Source organism: Rhamphochromis longiceps, linkage group LG23, assembly GCF_057381845.1.
Source record: "Rhamphochromis longiceps isolate RC_006_pf linkage group LG23, R_longiceps_female_GT1.1, whole genome shotgun sequence".
Taxonomy (NCBI): domain Eukaryota; kingdom Metazoa; phylum Chordata; class Actinopteri; order Cichliformes; family Cichlidae; genus Rhamphochromis; species Rhamphochromis longiceps.
The window spans coordinates 11069145-11089578 of NC_140578.1; the positions used below are offsets into that span (position 1 = coordinate 11069145).

General features: G+C 42.7%; 1 protein-coding gene across 4 annotated transcripts in view; it reads right to left on the reverse strand.

Annotated features, from left to right (window-relative positions):
* Window positions 1-20434, reverse strand: part of sema6bb (sema domain, transmembrane domain (TM), and cytoplasmic domain, (semaphorin) 6Bb) — a 145697-nt gene that overhangs the window by 86152 nt on the left and 39111 nt on the right. The window contains exon 1 of one of the 4 annotated variants that reach the window (XM_085399221.1): window positions 11866-11948. The exons of 1 other annotated variant lie outside the window; for it this stretch is intronic. Coding sequence is in view for 1 of the 3 variants with exons in the window: in XM_085399218.1 (XP_085255344.1) it covers window positions 10086-10138 (53 nt within the window). In the remaining 2 variants the exon portion in view is untranslated. 2 more of the 4 variants (XM_085399218.1, XM_085399220.1) reach the window with 2 other exon arrangements.

The window sequence follows — 20434 nt, forward strand, 5'->3', positions numbered from 1 at the left end:
AAGAGACTTTTCCATTTGATTACATTTTGTATGATGGATTATGTAGAAAAAGTAGAATTGGGCTGAAAGATCTATCGCTTTATCACCTATTCAGGTTGTAAATCGTGTATTTAAAAAGTAGCTAAGTAACTAAGTAATTAATTACCTTTGAAAATAAGTAATCAGTAAAGTAACGGGATTACTTTTTGGGGGAAGTAATCAGTAATTAGTTACTGATTACTTTTTTCAAGTAACTTGACCAACACTGCCAATCACATTGTTGTGACATAATACTTTTGCAAGCCAAGGGCTTCATTCATTTATGAAATTCCAATTTTGCAAGGACAATATGTATAATGTTTACCGTTTATTAAAGAACAGTATCCTGAAATGCAAAGAATTCAAATTGCTGGATCAGCGGACAGAGGCGGTTTCTCACAAGTTAAGTAGATTTTTTTTTACGGCGTTTTTTTCCAAAGTCGCAAAAGTATGACATCACAACAATGTGATTGGTCACTTGCAATGTTGAACCTGGAACAACATTTATTATGATGATGTGGGACCAACACCGACACGAGGATATCAGATCGTGCCGTCTAAAACCTGCAGGACACCAGCCCTTGAGGCCTGGAGTTGTTACCCCTGCTCTAAAATAAGCACGACAGCACAGCTTAGAGTTGTACAAAACGCAAGACTTCTGGAACGATGTCCTTTGGACCTACAAACCAGAGTGGACCTGTTTGTCCATGATGCACAGCAGCACATTTGGAGAAAACCAAACACCTCATACTGACTGTGAGCACGGTGGTGGAGAGATGGTCTGATCTATATAAATGAAACTCAAGTGAATGATCTCCTCTGTATATCTGGAGTTCTAGAGTTAAATGCGAGGCTAAAGCTTGGACTAAACTGGGTCATCAACAGGACAAAGATCCCAGCACACAGCAGCAAACCTCAAACACAACGGCTGACAAAGAATCGCTGGTGGTGGACCTTCAGGGACCTGCGCATAAACGAATGCTGCAAACCTCAGCGAGCTGAAGCAACGCTGTGAAGAAGCATCTCCCAGATGTCCTCCACAATAATGTGAGAGATAAATTCACACAGAAAACCATCGCTGCAACTTACTGCTGCTAAAAGTTGGTCTACAATCATGCGACTACCTATGTGGTAACCTAAACCAGCGGTCCCCAACCCCCGGGCCTCGGAATGGTCCATGAGTCGTTTGGTACCTGGCCGCGAGAGTTGATACTCAGGTGTGAAATATATGGTTTTTCAGGGTTTTTATCGGTTTTCAGTGTTATTTTGTTATCGTTTTGATCGTTAACTCTGTGTTCCTGGGTCTTTTCACGTGTGTTATGAATAAATCTTCCTTTTTTCGGTACCAGTACTAGTTTTATTTTGTTGTATTTATCCGTGACACCTTAAAGGCCGGTCTGTGAAAATATTGTCGGGCATAAACCGGTCCGTGGCGCAAAAAAGGTTGGGGACTGCTGACCTAAACATCATCAGCATTTCAGTGGACAACACAGTATACGAGGTTGTGGAGGTTTTGGTAAAACTAACCAGCAGTTAGTTCACTGTAATGTTTGTGTTAATGAAAGAGAAAAGGCTGCACGAGCCTCGGTCTGTAGTCACCGTCAGTCTCTCTCCTACACACGCCCTCTTTTTCCCGAAGGATACAAGCAGCCATTGTGCAGCTCATCTCTTTAATGGAGTCTCAGACATAACCTTATCGGGACATATAATCTTTATGGGACATTTCTCAAATTCCCCGCACTGACATCAGAATAAAAGTGAAAGGAATGCTAATTACTCAACACCCACAAGCAAATTACGGGAGACGAAGGGGAAAAGAGTCAGAGGGAGAAGAAAGGAGGTCATGGGGTAGAGAGAAAGAGAGAGATGGAGTGGGAGATAAGTGGGAAAGAGTAAGAAACAGGGAGAAGATGAGAAGTCAGGAAGCCAGTATATCCAATCAGAGATTCTATTGTTTCTGCTATTAATAATGTATGAATAAATGCCAGGCGGTATGCATTCGATTAGTATAATTAGACACCCAGGGCTATACAATTTCATTGGACAGCAGAATAAGTAGGTACACCAGTATTAAACCAAGTAAGTGTGTGTGTGTGTGTGTGTGTGTGTGTGTGTGTGTGTGTGTGTGTGTGTGTGTGTGTGTGTGTGTGTGTGTGTGTGTGTACACACATGCAAATGGTTCTGAGCCAAAGCATCTCCGTAATTATGACAAATGGCAACAGCCAGTCCATTCAGCAGCATCGCTGCATGATGCAAGCTGTACAGTGCTATGCCATTATCATTGAACCAAGCATACTACAAGTCACATATACATTTTGCCATTTGTAGGAGACACTAATCCGAAACATTCAACCCCAGGGTGCTATAGCGCTCCGTGTTTAAAATTAAAATGGCAGTAGATGTCACTGAAGTCATATTGCAGTTGGCACATCGTGTGGACTCCCTGGATTACAAAAAAAACCCAAACTACACTGTCAGTGGAAAATTGTCAGCTCTTGCACCGCGGGGGTACTGTTCCAATGTTGTGACACATAAATAAATACAGGGACTGAGCTGGATTGTGGGAACAATCCCAAAAGCCCTTCTTGGGTGCCAAATAGTTAACACAGATAGCAAATGACAACTGTGGAGGAAAAACGCAAACATTAGCTGGTCAAGCTTACAGTAAGTCCGAGTGCTCTCAACTCAGCAGCACAGCTGAGTTTCCACAGAGTCGTTGGTCTGTGCGACTCAAACGCCGTCTCAGACCGATTCGATTGGGTTTTTAGGCAGGTCATTTTCAAGCTGTCAAAAAGGTGGGGACGGGGTGGTGGGTGTAGTGTTTAGGTATCTCCCCGGAGCTCATCAACGCCGACCCAGAATGATTTCCTCTGTGGCCGACTTATATAACAAATCACCAGCCAATCAATGATATCCACAGTCTTAAGCAAAGCCCTAATGAAGACTAATGCCGATCTGATAAGGACTCAAGAACACAGACTTGAAAGAGAAGAGGAAACACTCAGACGGGGAGTGTCGAGTTGGATGCTGGTTATAGATAGATACTGACCCTCTGCTGCAGGGGTCTGGGTACTTTGCATGCAAATAGAACACCTCCTCATCAAATGAAGACGCTAATATGCTCTGAAATGCTTTTGTCACTTATTACCGTTGCCATGGCTCTCGCTTCCTCCTCTCCTCAGTCCAACTTTTCTTCTTCCCTTTACCATCTCGTTATGCTCTCGCTTCTCTCCCGCGCTGCCTTAACCCCAGTCTTGATGATGTGCATGTTCTCATTGTGCTTCTATCGCACAGCTGTGAGGTACTCGCGCTAAAAATTTGGATGAAGAGTTGAAAGAAACCCGAGATTATGCGTGTCCTAGATATAGCGAAAATGGTAATGAAATGGAGCGGTATTAATGGGAACACAGCGGTGGTGGTTTGGGTATTTATGATTGAAATATTTAACAGGGAGGGTTTTGAGTATTATGCAGGGGTATCAAACAGTACTCAAGCAGTAGTCTGTAATATAATCCTTTTTCACACTGGTCGCATTGAAAAGCCTGCAGAGGAAGAAGGAACACAAATGCGATGTATTTCGACTCAAATCCTATTATTACCATTTTATGAGGCAAATTTTTCTTTTTGACAAAAATGTGGTGTTTGCAGGTAATGTGTGTATTTTTCCTGTAATAGCAATAGCTCATGTGATTACTTTGACATGTGATGCACGGCAAACGCTCAGTAACTGACCCACAAAGTATAACCTAGCTGCGCGCTTGTATGGTATTTCAGTTTCATTGCTTCCATCAACAAACTGGAGACTTTATACACTCGCCGCTTAGCACCAAATACCAGCAGGCAGCTGAAAAGCCAGATTTTTACTTACTGTAAGGAGTTAGTGGAGAACAAAAGCAAGGGGTGAATAGTGGATGTACTTGAAGGTGGACAGTAGAGCTGGGCGATATGAGATTTTTTCATATCACGATATGTTTTTTTCATTTCAGGCGATAACGATATCTATCACGATATAAGCCAAATAACTATATTTGTAAGATTTAAATGTGCCGTTGCTCACAAGTAAAATGTGAAATAATCAGCAGCTTGTTTTTATTTAAATATTTATTTCCCATAATAAGTTCAACAGGGTAGATGTACTTAAGGAACATGAGACTTTTTCAGATAGATAAAGGCAAATATTGCAAACTACACAAAAGGCAGCCGCTAAAGCGTTTAAGTTTCAAAATAGAACAAACGAAACAGACTAAATTGTCAATTCCACTTAGAAACAAAATATTAATTCTAAAAATAAATCTTAGTTTGTTTTACAGAAGAACAGACAAAACTGACTAACTTTTGTCAATATCAAATAAACTGAGAACTAAAAGGAAATTCTCAATCTCTCCTTGTTGTATAGCTGAGCTTTTCAAACAGTTTTAACAGTTACTTTAGTCTGACAAAAGCCGAATGACGAATTAGCGCTTCCAGTCAGAGACTGAGGCTACGTCCACACGTACACAGGTATTTTTGAAAACGGAGATTTTCCGTTTTCGTTTTAAAAATAATCCCGTCCACACATAAAGGCAGAAATGAAGGAAAACGCTGCTATGAACATGCCAAAGCAGCAGGTGGCGCTAGATTCCTAACCGTGCAGAAATGTTGGCCAATCAGAAGTCTAGAAGCCTCGGTGGGAAAAAGTAAACAAAGCTGGGGCATAGAAGCAGAACCGAGTCGTATGTGTGGAGGGACAGTAACTGTGTGTATATGTAAGCATTTAAACACTGCAGAGAGTAGAATTAACAGTATTGTAGAAATTCATTTCACCGAAACAATAACGTGGCGCACAGTGTGACGCATGCACCAGTTTATTGTATTTCCAGACTTGCTTTCGGCACAATTTACAGTGCACGCTACTCTGTTTTTTGTCAGACTTGAAATAGCCGAAATGCCTTCACACTACGGAACTTCTATGGCTCTTCCGTTCGACAATCTCTCCGGCGTTGGAACCATCATCTGTTTTCTCTTCGGTCACGCTCGGTTGATTTTTCTAGTCGGCACACTCATTTCCTCCATTACGCGCTGGCTCCATTACCCGCTGGCTGCTTCCCAAACAAACACACGTGTGGCTTGGCACTTGTGCTGTACGTAACAAGTCACGCGACGTGACGCTGCGGCTGTGATTGGTTCGGCTCTGCGCTACTTAATTTGGATTGGCTGACCTTTTTTTTTTTTTTTTTTTTTTTTTTGAGGACAAGAGCGGCGAAGTCTATCGCGATAGCTTAATTTCTCTATCGAGTAAAAGTTATATCGCGATACATATCGTTATCGTTCTATCGCCCAGCTCTAGTGGACAGGAACACTACTCCATATAAACGCTCACTTTCTTCTGCTCTGCTTGTGAACAACTTTTTCTATTTGCAAGCTGCTGCCCTCTTGTTACCGCTAAAGCTAACACTAGCGCTACCAGTGCCAGAAGCTTGTTTTCATTGTGAATAAAGGTCTGCAGATGTAACTCAGTGGAGACAACAAAAACGTGAAGGCTTTAACAGTGAAGTAACTTGTGTTAGAGGAGACACACACATGGAAAGAGACTTTGAAAGAGGGATTAATGTTCCAAGAAGTACTCCTTCGCCTCAGGGCGAGCTACACCAGGTTGACCTTCAGGGTTTTGTACATGAGGCTGCTGCTACATGGAAAGGGATAGCATGCAGCAGAGTATTTTGTGAATGTTCTACTTAAATATATCTCATAGATTTCCCAGGGGCCGGCCTAATTGTCATATTAGTGAAAGAGGAGAGGCTGCTTTATGGAGTGTGCACAATCAATGACAGGTGATAGCCCGATGCTGCTTGGATCTCCTTCAGTCAGGATTCAATAAGCAGCGGGGTTGTGTGGAAGTAAGGGAATGAAAAATAAGACGTGAGAACGGAGGCTCAGGAGGGAGGGTTTAAGGCAAAGATGGAAACAAACTGCAATGAAACAAAATGAGGCTGGAGAACAGAGAGGACAAGGCAGGACAAAGAAGAAGACAAAAATAAGGCACCGCAGGGAGCGATGAAGGGAACCAGAGGTGAAAGAGAAACAAGCGAGGCATTCAAACGGAGACGAGGAGTCACACCGGAAATACAGACGGCGAAGCCAAAGAATGTGCGGAATGAGAGAGACAAAGAGAGGATGAGCGTCGCCAGATTTATCTTCACCCTGAGCCAAAAGCAGACTAGTGGGAAGAACTTATGGCTCTGCACTTTTCTGGTTTTCAACTCATCTCAAGCGATGACATCTTTCTTTATCTCTTAACGTGCACATCTAAGTAACATACTGGAAAAACATGTGCTAACGTACCATAAACATGCTAATGGATTATCAGACTGTTATATTAATCTGTGTACCCCTGAGACCCCGACCTTTTAAAGTCAGTGATTCAGTGTATTGAAGACATAATTAACTAGACGAACAACTTCCTGCAAATCAAAGACAAAACGCTTGTTATTAGGGCCAAGCTTAAAATGTGACAGGAAACTTCTCTAGAAACACACAAAGGTCATAAATCTGAGCGGTATTGTTGATTGCAACCTTATGTTTTATGGCAAAGCCTCAAAATGTTGGCTTTTGTGGCCCTGTTTTTCTTCCTGTTGCAGGGTTTTGTAAGACCCAGCCCCCCGTGTTTCTTACTCATTACATATCCGAAATGTGATTATGACTCTTTGTCTCTTTATTCGCTTGCTTGTTCCTCTTTTATAGTTACTTCCTGTTCACTTTCTTGTGTTTCGTCTTATTCCTGCCTTTGTGATTGTCTGGCCTCTTTGATTAATTTCACCTGCATGTTGTTCCCTAATAAGTTTCCTGTGTATTTTAATTCCAGCCCTTCCTTTATTTAAATGTCAGTCCTTCTGCTTTCTTATCTGCTCGCGTAGCCTGTAATTTTGGTTTTTGCTTTTCATTTTCTTCCTCTGCACTTTTCTGCCAGGACCCTGCAGTGCCTTCACTTCTTCTTCTCTGTTTCATTTAAGTGTATGCATTTATGTGTTGTGTTTGATAGATGTGGGCATACCTGATTAATGCTAAAGGAAAGATCATGAAAAAACTATTTAAGGGTAGTACAGCTAAGGTCAGATAACTAAAACAGCGTGAAATCAAAGAGTGGACGTCAGAATTATCCTTTAGGCACCAAATGTTTAAGGATGGTGGGATGATGAACTCCTGCTCTATTATGGCTGCAAAATTCCTGCAGCGGCTGATTCCTGATAAGAAAACAGAAACGTAAAAGCATCACACCTGCTCCCGGAGCTCTTATTTCCCTCATTGGGCTTCTGATTAATTACAGACATGATTAATATTGGACTTTTTCAACACAGTAGCATTCGGCCAATCGGGTGCAAGCTCATTTTTACAAGACTTAAATCAAAAGCAGTTGTGTTTCGATCTGTTTTTTAATTTTATTTTACTGAATATTCAACGGGCTCCAACATCAACAGTGTAAATAACAGATTGGAAACATTTGTTTTCCCCGTGGTTGTTTTTCTCTTTAAACTGTGTTGTGTTTAAACCGCGTCTGGTTGTTCTCCGAGTCTCTGCCGGAATAAAACCTCGTACATTATGTTCTTGCGCTTTTGGGAAATGCACCTTAAATCTGCTGTGCTCGCTCAAGACAGCGATTCCCTCTCTACCATGCTGACATACAGCACGTACGCCGTACACTTTAGATGACATGCACACAACAAAACACACCTCCTTTGGGCATTGTGCCTCCTCCGAGCCCGGCCACTGTCTTGCCTCCTCTCTCTCTTCCAGGGCTAATGTAAACATTATGTCGGAGTTCCCTCCTCTGCAGTGAAACACACACAACTTCTTCTTGGGACTTGAGTGACCCGCGGTCTGTTTACTAGAAATTTGCATCAGCATGAAATCCCAGAGCCGTAAGAAAGACAAAAATCACACACTTTTAAAGGAAGAGAGGAAGAAAGTCAAAGTGGTTAAAGAAGAGAGAAAGGGGAGGCGGTGTACAGAGTCAATGAAAAATGAAGAGTGACCTTTTTCCACAGAACACTGATTTTCCCATGTGCTGACAAAACGGCAAAGATTTATGTGGTGAGAAATATGTGCAGCATGAGCAGAAGGACAAAACGTTTCTTTAACACTCCTCTTTTATCAGACTCGAATCATGAGAATGTCTCCTCTGTCTCTGCTACCTGACTACTCCCGTGGTTAGTACAGTATCTCCTTTGTGTGTCTAATAGATGTATAATTTCAAAGGATTTAAAGGTTGGAGCTGGAATAAGATAATCTTTGACTCTTTCCTCTTACACGTGGATGTGCTCCTATTAACGGGTGAGAAGGAGCTCGATGAAAGACCGCATGACGGCGCACAAATGTAATACTTGTAATAGCTTATTGTTGATGAATGGATATCTTTGAGTTTTTCTGAGCTCTCCCCAGAGTTGTGTCGCTGTCATTAACCTTCACAGTCCTCAAAATTACAGCTGTGAAGACATCAGGAGACAGTCACAATCTAGAAGGAGCAGAACAAAGAATTTGCAGCGCTGGCTGGCTGCCGACGTCTGCGGGTTAATTATAGGTTTGCGTTTCAGGAGGACTCTCCAACGAAACCCGCAGAGATAACGCTTTTATTCTTCTATTTTCCATCCAGCGTGTTACCTCTCCGTGCTCAGCACACCTTTTTGCGTCTGAGCACCTCTCGCCATGGTGGACATCGAAACAGCGACGCATAAAACACGGAGAAACGTGGTGTCACATCACAACAGCAGGGATAGCCCTGACCTTTTGGCTTCCCACCAGTTTACAGCCATCATTAGCAGGGCAGAGATCAGGGGCCAAGGCCATAAATCAAACTCAAACATCCATGTAGGAGAAACCCAGCTATACTGCAGTAAAAATGAAAAGAAAACACACTCTCAGACCGGTGGGAGTCTAAAAGTAACTGCATCCATCAGGACTCGTGGCTCCATAAAGTCAGTAAAGAAAAAACATAAGTGGCGATAATCTCCAACATGGTTAGAACAAAATACAGAAACCTCGCTAATGGCAATAAGAGGTTCTGCAGCATGACAGGACCCGGCTTGATGTGATTATTCTGGAAAAAACCCACAAAGGACATGTATTATCCTACACAAACACACAGAAGTAACTCGACGGGGCAGCATGCTCCCATCTGGAGACTGCTCGGCCTTTCTGCTTTTGAATCAGGAGAGCTGGATTTATCGTAATGGCAACAAGCGACTGTCAGGGGGCGAGTAGGGTCACACGGCAGGAACAAAGCAGGACACTTTAAATGGAGGACAATCCTCACTTTTTTGCACAGTAACACTTATTTGAAAGCGTGCTTTTCATAAACGATGCTGCTGCAAGCGGTGAATTCCTGAAGTCACAGAAACAACAAACGCTGAAAGTGGTGTCTTACAGATACACGAGGACAGACATCTCGAGCTCTGAGAGAAAAAGATCCCCCGTAACTTTAAACTCTGGTTTGCACAGTCGTGATGTACAGAGTAACACGACAACTAATCACACGCATTGGATGACAAACCGTGTGAGAAAGGACAAAGACGAGAAACACGGTGGTCTCTGAAGAAAGACAAATCGCAAGAATCTTAGACCTCTCTAGCATACGTCCTTGCCCTGTGCAGGAAGCCTGCACTGTTTGCTTTCAAGGATGAATGCTAGAGTTAATGATGAAATAATTCAGCGAGCAGAGCAGCTATACAGGCCACACGCTATAACATCCAAGAATAATGTTCCCTCAACTGTGTCCAGATTTTTTTTTTTCTTTTGCAAATGTTGCAGGAAATCATCTCGTCAAAGGCGCCGCTGTGAACGCCCCCATCATAAACAGCTTCTAAGAGACAGGGGCGCACTGCAGAGTATCTTCTCTCAGCAGACGGCTGACAGATCAGGCCTGGCACCAGTAAAGATATAAAAAAGAAGTGTACCTGCAAGTCCTCAGCTTTTGATTTCACATTGACACTCGCACACACGCATGTCCCTGTGCGCAAAATCAGCATACACTCGTTCTCCAGGATTGGACTCACACACGCATCTCCTTCCTCCTCCTTCTGACCCCGTCTCCTCACCTCCTTTGTCCTCTCCCTCCACCGATCAGCCAGAAATTCCAGTGTGAGTTCATGCACTACAGTAACTCTGGGTTCCACTTTCTGCTCTGGCCTTCCCTGTTGCTTTGAATGTCACACCTCACACACACACACACACACACACCGTGATGTCAATCAACAGTCGTCTCCAGCTGACGACTGTGCACACAAGGCAGCTGTGAACAAAGACACACTGCTCTGTGTGTGTCGAGGAGCAGCTCCAAACTCAAAACAAACAAACAGAAATAAACACACGCGCACACACATGCATTTTCATTGCATTGCAGGCATAACTCCAAGGCCTGGCTTTGTGCAAGTTTGATCCCCCTCACCATGTCTGAGGAGCATGTTAATCGGCGGAGGAGGCTGCCAGCTCAGCCGTATACGTCTATCTCTCTTGTTCTTACTCCCCGTGTTTCCGTCTCCGCCTCTATCTGCATCTATTCTCTCCAATCTGTCTTTGCTCGAATCAAACCTGCACCTCATTGTATTTATCTCGCATTCCTCTACTTCTCCTCCTGTTCTCGCTCGAGCTCTCGTCCCATCACAACAAATCATGTCTGTCTTTTCGCTCCTACATTTTAATGCACCCTCCCACCCCACGGGGTTAGACTGATGGGATTTAAAATACTAAAGAATGGATGGCTTATTTAGAAGAGGCCGGGTGAAGATAGCTCACTTTTACCCACCTGCCTGACATCTTATTGCCCTCTTCTTTTTCCCTCCCTCCCTCGTCAACCTCAGGTCTCTGCCACCTCCGTGCTCTGATGGTTTGGCGTGTGTTTGTGCTGAAGTAGATTTGGTTCCGGTGACTGGATGCGGGTGAGTAGCTGTGGGATGCTGGATGAGTTTCACAGGACGGGTTTTTATAGAATGAGCTTTGAAAGCTGAAGGGCAGAAAGAAAGAGGAAGGGAAGATGGCAAGAGCAGAGGGTTGTGTGGAGAGGCATACAGCAGCTTTGTGTGTGCAGAGACACTTCTCAACTTAAAGTCACAAGGCAGGGGAATGAAAGGAGGTGGTCAGCTCATGAGTGCAGACACTGATAACAATGGTGAGACAGATGACAAGGGATTGGAGCAAAGTGGGGGCAGAAGAGAGGAAATTAGAAGAGAAGAAGAGCGCTAAGTGCAGTCAATTTAGCGACCAGATCATTCAACAGTGTCACATGTGAAAAGTGGATGCACAAAAGAGGGCCTTTAGCCTTATTAAACAATAGCGCAGAGACACAAATTAAAGAGCTGTAGTTCGCTCGACCTGAATCACCCAGGCAGGCGGTCAAAGATGATGTCTTCTGGCTGTCCTCATTTCTTTATGTTACCCCACAAGGCTCACGGGCTTGGCCTCCATTCTTAAAAGTAAATGCATTCACATGACACACTTCACAGATAACATCCCAGCGGGGCTTTTCTCTGCTCACTCACCCAGCAACATCCACTCATATTTGCATAAAACGGGCTCAATCGCCTCCTCGCTGGTGTACGTGTTTGGCGATGTTTCATTTGCAATCCGCCACCTTCCACGGCAAATACGAGCGATGAAAGCCGTTTCCTTTGGAAGTAAAAGCCACCCTGCCTCGCACATCAACTTAATTCAGTAAAAACATGTGCAGGGAAATACAGGGGTGAGCTCGCACCTTACAGCTCAGGTGAGCTCTGCAGGACATTCACGGCACTGACTGTGCAGTGCAGGCTGGAGTACAGAACATTCTCAAGGATACGTGAGCTGGAAGGCTGTACGGGGAAGCGATTGTCTCTGTGTTACCTGTCATGAAGTCAGTGGAGAGGAATGAGGCAGCTCATCTGGGCTTTTAAAAAGCCACATAACAAAAACAAGAATCTAACACACGGCTCCATCAGCCCTCGCGCTCCTCGCCCCATTAAAGCCCTGGACTTTGTGCTCCTTCCATTCCAGCAGAATACTAGACATTACTTTGTTCTCTGAATACCACAGTAAGTGGTTCATTCATTGATTGGTGTTTCTGGGGGCTTTCGAGCACCAGGGTATAGGAGACAGGAGACGAGCCCCCTGCTGCAGCTGTTGACAGTGGCTGCCATTTGAAAACAACTGAGGAGAGGACAAACAGCGAGGTGCTGAAGTAATTCGCCCGGACTGGATTCGGGAGAATTTGTATTCTGCTGAGTGACAGACTGCACTGAGTTTGGAAAAAGCGTTCAGATTTGCAGCTCCTTCGCCTGGAATCAGCTGCAGGATCAACGAACACTAAAGAGCCACTTCACCTGCACGCCATCAGCTTTTACTAATTCTTTATGCACAGTGAAGTTTGCACATTTTGGTTGTTTCTGTATGAAGAGAAATTTGCCTCAAAAATGTTACAAATGTGTATGATATGATCCACATCTTTAATGAGTTTCTATCCTGGTTAAATGAAATAAAAAAAACAAATTCTAACAATCTGTACGAACAAAAAGATCATTCACGTGGTTCACATATAAAGCACCTGCATGAGCCACATCTCTTTAAGACCCGCTTGTTCTACTTCTGCTAAAGTTTACAGCACTGTTGAGAGCGGCTCTGAACAGCCGTGAGAAAATGTAAATGTGACGGGTGTAGGTGGATCTACTTAAAGCTGCAAACGCCTCTAAAACAGAGCACGGCCTCGGGCCGCTCTGCTCTCTGGACTGTCACAGATATCGTCAGCGTTGGTCTGCACGTAGGCTCGACTGGTAAAGGATCTAAACTCCTTACTGTGTGCTTCTCAATGACACAAATGCAGTAAGAGGTATTCTTGTCAGTTTATTACTGGGGAAAGAGCACCCAGTCCATTTAAGCAGCTTCCACTCCCACTCAGACAGCATCTCACACTGGGCAAAAACAAACCTCCCTGTGGGAAGTGAGTCACGTGATGCAGCGAGGCGCATGATGTTGAAACGCCTGATGTAAAAAGCTCTATATGAACTGTAAATCATGCAAAATTGAATAATGTATGGGTTCGTTTTCAGCTAATCAATTAACAGCAGGTGGCGGCGGTTGATTTTTTAAGCGTGCTGCTGCACGTCTCTTGATGTTTCGCCATCTCTCTTTATGCGGCCAGCCGTGCGTACCGAAATAAAAGCAAAACGCAGCTCGACTCGACTCGAATTTTTTAAATTAAACCTAACAAAAAAAGTGACAGCAAAACTGTAAAGCAGTCAGACCACGGTCTAGAAAATACTGAGAAGCACCACGAAGACTTTGGCACACATGAAAGTAAAGAGCATGTGCTGTGTTGTCAGTGCACATGGCAATTAGAAGTGAAGCAATGCTCGGGGCCTGGATTGATCCAACAACAACAGCCAACAACAACCTGCCTGTTATTGACAGATCTCTGGGGTTTCGTTGCTGCATAGAAGCCCAGAGGCCACTTTGCTGGGCACCAGCTTTCTCTCTGTCTCTCCCTCGCTCACTGTTCTTTGTGTGAAAAACAGCACTGTTCGATATCGCCTCATGAACGTCAGGCTTGGCTTTCCCATCAACAAAGAAATACAGCCTCAGAGAAGGAGGCTGTTATTATTTAATGCTAACACTGGCATTGCAGTTTGATAAAGACCTTCCTCGCCTTTGGAGCTATGGCTTAGACTCTGCACGCTGGATATAAATTCAGTTTCTTTTCTATTAATAACGTGCAGATGATATTTCTGACTCAGAGCACTATTTGAAATATTTGCTCATCTTGGATCAAAGTTTTGCAAAACAAACGTTGCCACATTTACAGTCAGTGCCAACCCTGTTAAATATGGCCACAGTTTCACACAATGAGGTTGGCACATATATGAGGAATCACCGTGAACCGGAAACTCAGTGCCAAAGAGACTGCTCCAGACACTTAATCTACAACACTTTTTACTACTATGACTTTATGTGAGGTGCATTTTTATACAATGACATACATTTTATACATCATATAACAGTGTCATACCATGATATCAGTGGCACAACACTGAAATAAGCACAGGCACTCTGCCCAGCTAGAGCAACATCTCAGCCTTTGATGGAAATTAGCTAAAAAAAAACCCCAACCAGTCACAACTGGTTCTGCTGGAGCTTTCTTCCTGTTGCAATGGAGTTTTTCCTTCCCACTGTTACCAAGTGCTTGCTGATAGGGGGTCGTCTGCTTCTCTGTATGTTTGTAGAGGCTTTACATTACAATATAAACCACATTGAGGTGACTTGTTGCGATTTGATGCCCTCTGAATAATTAACAAAATTGAATGGAATTTTTTTATTTAGTATTTAAGAACTGATAGGATTTTTTTGTATATTATCATAAATATTCCTTCCTAATTTCCTTGAAATATCAATATATTGTCCATCCCTAGTGTGTTGGTATTTCAAAGTCCCAACCATGGATGGATGGATGAATGGGGAGGCCTGAAGCGTGGGTCATGTGCTGTGTGAATATTCGATAAAAAGCACTTAGGAATGAAAAAAAAACTGCAGTACGAATGGGTGAATGAGACTCGTAGTAGAAAGCACTAAGCGCTTTATGAGTGCCAGTCCATTTAACTATTCAAACATACTATTGGCTGCTGTACGGGAAGCATTTTTGGTGTCTGGGGAAAAAGAAAGACAGCTGCAGTACACCCTTAAAATCCACCACAAACGATACAAACGATTACATGTAATGGCGTTATTAACAGCGTTACTTTTATCAGTAACAAGTAATCTAACTAATTACTATTTCTATTGTTACAACTCCGTTACTGTTACTAACAAGAAAATGCGGTGCGGTTGCGGCTGCAGCTGTGTTCAGCTTACCGCATCTTATATCAGTTGAACGGAATTAGCTGTCTACGTGAGTAATCTGGACGCTACAGCTTTAAGCAGCTGCGCGCTCCCCGACGATCACTTTTTGGCACAACACCTGGAGCTAAGGGGGCAAAACAATCGCATGAGTGCTGTTGTTTGGCTGAGGAAGAATAAAGTAGTCGTGGTAAGCCAATCACACGACTACTTCAAGATGACAAAGCAACAAGGTGATAACCAGAGTCATGATAAACAATATATATACGCGGCGTTTTTTCCTCAATAGTTTCGCCACGTTTAACTTCTAAAGATAAGGCTTGCATGCAGTCTGTGCTTATGGCGGCATCTTATTGAATCCAGAACATCTGATTGTTCTGTAAATAGTTTGAAATGGTTATAAAAAAAAAAGGGGGTAAAAGGTAAATGGCTGCAAATAACTTTGTTGTTCGCAAAACTTGTGCATATGATTTTAAAATTGACAATTTATTTTTGCATTTAAAGTTATGAAATATGATTCAATAAACATGTTTGTGGTTGTTAGAGTAAAAATATAACTTTTTCTACTCGGATTTTATGTTTTTTGTCTGATTTTAGTTGTTGTGTTAATACAGTATGTCAAAATGAAAACAGAACTGTAAATTCAGACACCTGAGGTTGTGCTGAAAAGAATGATACCAAGCAAGGCAAAGTAAATCATTTTTAAAGGTGAAATGTAGAGGAAACATCAAAAGTAGTTAAAAATGGGCAATTATACCCTGGACTCCAGAGGGTTAAACTTTTTTTTTAAAGTAACGCGACAATTACTTTTCAAGTAATTAATTACTTTTAGAATCTTGTAACTCAGTTACTAACTCAGATACTTTTTTTGAAGCAGTAACTAGTAACTGTAATCAATTACTTTTTCAAACTAACTTGCCCAACACTGTATATGAGCCACATCATTCACATTAATTTAGGCTCGTCATGATGATGCTTCAGTAGTAAAAATCTGAATTACAAGTAAAAGCTAGCCAAGGTCCTGCAATCCTTTTCTGGAGAAAGAGAAACAGTGATTAGGCCGATGGGGGAGAAAAATAAAGAGACAGAAGAGATGTAAGCTCGGCATTCAAGAGCGAAGGAGCGCATAAATGAATTTTAGAGCCGGGGTGAGATGACACGGGGAGATAAAAACGAAAATAGAGGATTGGATTGGAATGGTGGGAGACAAATGGAAAGATAGCAGAGAGGCAGCCTTGCCAGCAATGTCGTAATGCCGTGCTCTCTTGCTGAAACAGTTTGGCTCATGACAAGATAAGGACAGCCATCACAACCCGAGGCTCCATTTTTACTCATCCCAAGTGGTGGCTGGATAACACTTGCAACACTCTCTTCTCCCACACGAGGAGCTCCTTTCGCTTAAAACACGCACACGTAGACACATAATTGCCAAACAGAGAGAAAAGACACAAGCGATTAGCTGTTGCAGTGGCATTAAATGAAATTTAAGCACCACCGCTAAAGGACAGACACAGTTCATCAATTCGTGCACTCCTGAATGAGACCATGGGCTTTATCATCCTGTGGCTGTAACGGCTGGTCTATTTCTCTTTTCTCTTAGCATTTTTTATATTGCAGACCGCAAAGAAGAGGCCAGTGTGTTAGTCTATATTTTAGAGTATGAGAGCTTTTTAAGGGGCTTCTTGGTGCTAATCAGAATGAGTCATACTGTGGGAAATCTGTCAGCAAGATGAAGAAAGTGCAGGCGGGGAGGGAAAAAGGCGTGAAGGAAGCAACAACGGAGGTCTGAATAACCAAACATTCATACGGTTGCTCGTTAACCGCATCATCCACTCCTTACTGTTCTCACTTGTTTCTTTCCCTGCGTCACTATTTCCTCCTCTTTATGTCACGCACTCGCTCCCCGCTTCCACAGTTCGCCGTGTCCCTCAATGACAGCAGGCGCTATGGCAACAAGGCACTCAGTCCTGCAGAGTCTCAGTAAACATGGGAATCAACACGTGCGTGGATGTTGGACTGCATGCATGTGCGTGATTTACCACAGACATGGATGCTCTGCAAGACTCTGCAGCTGCTAAGCTAATCACCAGCATCTCCCCGAATAAAAAGTTAGAAATGAGTAAACAGTTAGAGTGCGACACCCCCACATGTTCACATCCACACCTGTGGCCAGTTTAAGATCAACAGTTACCTTTTACGTGCATAACACAAGAAAGCTGAGCAGTCAGATTGTATCGAGAAACACTCATCATCAGTTTACACTCAGTAAGATACAGTCGGTGCAGCATACTTCATAACTAACCTACCAGGATTTTCCAGGTCATTAAGAAATCATTAGATTTCTTCAAAATATGTATTTGTACGATTGACTGCCAGTAGTCATCGAACCGTTCATGTTTGCGTTGCAGCTAGGACAGCTAGCAGGTGAGCGCTCATCTCAGTGAAAAATATAAAATATGGTTGTCACACTGATGGACAGGAAAATATCCTACTTAATGCCATTTTCAGCCAGGGTCTGAAAAAATGACAAAAAATGAAAAAGGCATTTTTTAAAAAACAACTTAAAGCACCACAAACAAAACAAATGGTAAGATTGCACTATTTGTAAGCTGTCTGTGGCAGTGCTGTGCCTGTGGTGGAGTTGTTGATGCCTCTCTTCCTGTCTGGCAGCTAGCAAACTTTTCTCAGCTTCAACCTGGGCTTTACAGGGACAACAACACCTTTTACTTGCAAATAATTGTGTTACCCTGTTAAATTAATGCTATTGGTATTACACGTGTGCACGAATCCTAACGTTTGCTCCCTAGCTTCAACATTAATGTTTGGAGGAGGTTTTTTTGGATTATGGAGAAAGACACACAGTAAACGGCCTTGATTTGAACCAGGCCTGTGCCAGTGTTATTGTACGAAAAGTTTTTTTATTCCTCAGCGTTGTAAAAATGGGAGTTTTATTGACTTGTTCAACTACTTCAGCTGCCAGCGAGGGGAGGCAGTGTGTGCCACACACAGTGTAAAAAATGGATGTGATGAAGTTCCTGAGAACCTGTAACCCTGAATTTCCCCAACGAGAGAAAATAAAGGATATTTCTGTTTCTATATTTCAGTTTTATCTGAGGACCACCAGGTGGCGATAGCTGAAGTTTTCAAAAACTGACTGAATACTCAGTAACTACTAGCCGAGGTGCAGTAGAAGCACAACGCAACCTGGATATGGGTAAGGTTCACCTTTAAAGTAAAAGCAGCCGATGGTGGATCGATGTTTAGGCCTGAGTGGGTTTTCTTTTTTAAAAATCCTACACCGCCACCATGATGGTCACATGTCCAAAATGGCAGCCAATCTAGCATTGCGTGGTTCATGTGGTGCCTGGACTCAGCCACTCCCTTTGAGTCATACAGATTTTAAAAAACAGTGTCTGTTCAATGAAACCACGTTTCGAACTGGAGGATTCTCTGTGGGATAAAAAGAAAAACTCGACCCTCCTGTTTACATCTAGTTTTTGGCGGAAAAGATGGCGGTGACATAAATGATACTTTGAAACAGAAGAAGCCTATGAGTGATGTCACTTTTATACCATTTATGATCAATACTGTTTAAAATTAGAAAATTTTTATATTGATTATCCCCCCCGAGATCCGGATAAGTAGAAGCAGAGGAGAATGGATAGATGGATAATATCATAAAGTGAAATAATATATTTCTACATATATTCTTATATTAGTTATATTCTATAACTTTTATTACTACAGCTTATTGATGCCGTTTGTGACCGTTCAGTTTCTGAACTGGGACCACTGATCTAAGCTAAACGGTGCAGTGTTTAGATTTTTACTTTTAGTTTATTTTATTACCAGAGCTTCAGTTAGAATAGCGATGTCATAAAAAAATGAGAAAAAACTACATTTAAATATCTGTTAAGCTACAAAACAGAGGAAAATAAAAACAAAGATGACTTAAACCCTTGTGGATTTGGCTTTAGTTGAGTTTTCTTCTTTTCTACAAAGCACAGTCTGGCCAGTGCTGATTTCGGCCTCGGGGAAATTTTCTCTGTGAATGCATCCACTCATAAAGTATCGTAGCTGCTAATGATAGCAAGCTTCCCACACAAAAAAGTTGGGAGCTCTTGTTATACATTAAAACTTATGTTAGAGGATGTGAGAACAAACACGGCTTTCTTTTTTTTCTCTTAAGGCTCAAAAAAGCGCCGAGAGCCAGAGTGCTTTGATTTTTAGATTTGTGTTTTGCTGTCGAAAAAAGCAGCAGAGTTCAGCGAGGTGAGCGAAGGCTGCACGCCTGTGAAGACAGCAAAACACTGAGGGCCAAAATCCATAACCAATCACAAGTAAAGCAGGAAGTTAGGCTCTGGCTGAAGTTGCTCTTTGCGGCAGTGGCTGCCTGAATGTCGGGCTGAGCTTCAGCTCCTCAGCGAGGCCAAAGAAGCTGCCTCCTTCATCCTCGAGCTATGATGAGTGAACTGCTTTGAAGGGGGTTTGAGCAATGAGGGTAATGCTATGTAAGCTGGCAAGTAGCTGCAGAAGAGCATGCCAAAAGAAAGAAGCTGCCGCTCTGAGGGGAGACAACAAGGGCAGAGGATGCACTTGGAACCTCAAAATGCAACAAAATATGTGTCCCTGTGATACTGCAAAGTGTCTGCTCTTAGCTTTCAGTGGTGTTAATATGCAGATGCTAATGAAAGCATAGGGGACCAGATGTTCGGATGCATTTTCTATTAGCTGGTTTTCCTGTAAGTAGGTGGTGGAGCTGGTTAGTCCCAAAACACCAGATGCTGTTTAAAGTGATCAAAGATGTGGAAAGAAGAAACAAGATGAGGAGAAAGGATGGTTGCAAGCGAGGTACACATTTTTTATACCTGCTTTTTGACTCTCTTTGATTCTAATCAATGCAAACGCCTTAAGAAGGAAGCAGGTGACACTGACGGGTGGATGGGGGCACAGAAAGATTTAAATCAAATAGAAGTGATTTCAGTAGAGCTGCTCTATATAAATCTTTCCTGCTGATTTTAAAACTGCAGTCTTACATTAGCCAGTAAAAACAAGTCGAATGCATAAAGTATATTAACACAGTCTGAAGGACACATTAGAGAGAAAATAAGGCAAGGAATGCATTAATTAGAGCAGAAAAATAGGAATATTTGAAAGTGCTTTGTCTATTTTCAGCAGGTGTCATTCATAGTTTTTAGATTTCAGATCAGAGGCAGCTCGGAATAATAACATTTTAGGCTTGAGCTCATTTATACAACTCCAAACAGTCGTCTGAAAGCAAAACTACTGGCATCCTGGTTTGACGCATCCTTAGAGCCTCCACTGACAGGTGATTGGAGGTCATTTTCAAAAGCGAGTAAAAGTAATTGGACTGGAAAGCTAATTCCCTTTCATGCTTCACCTGGAGAGAAGGGCTGCGAGAGTTTTTCATCTTAACGTGTTTGTGATGATCATGGCGGTACTCTACACCCACTTTTGCAACGACTTATTGGACAGGAGCCTGACAACGCCTCCTGTGAGCGGTGTCAACGTGTAATCAGACATGGCGTCAATTAACAGGACATCTTTTGGCCTGAACTTCAAGGCTGCT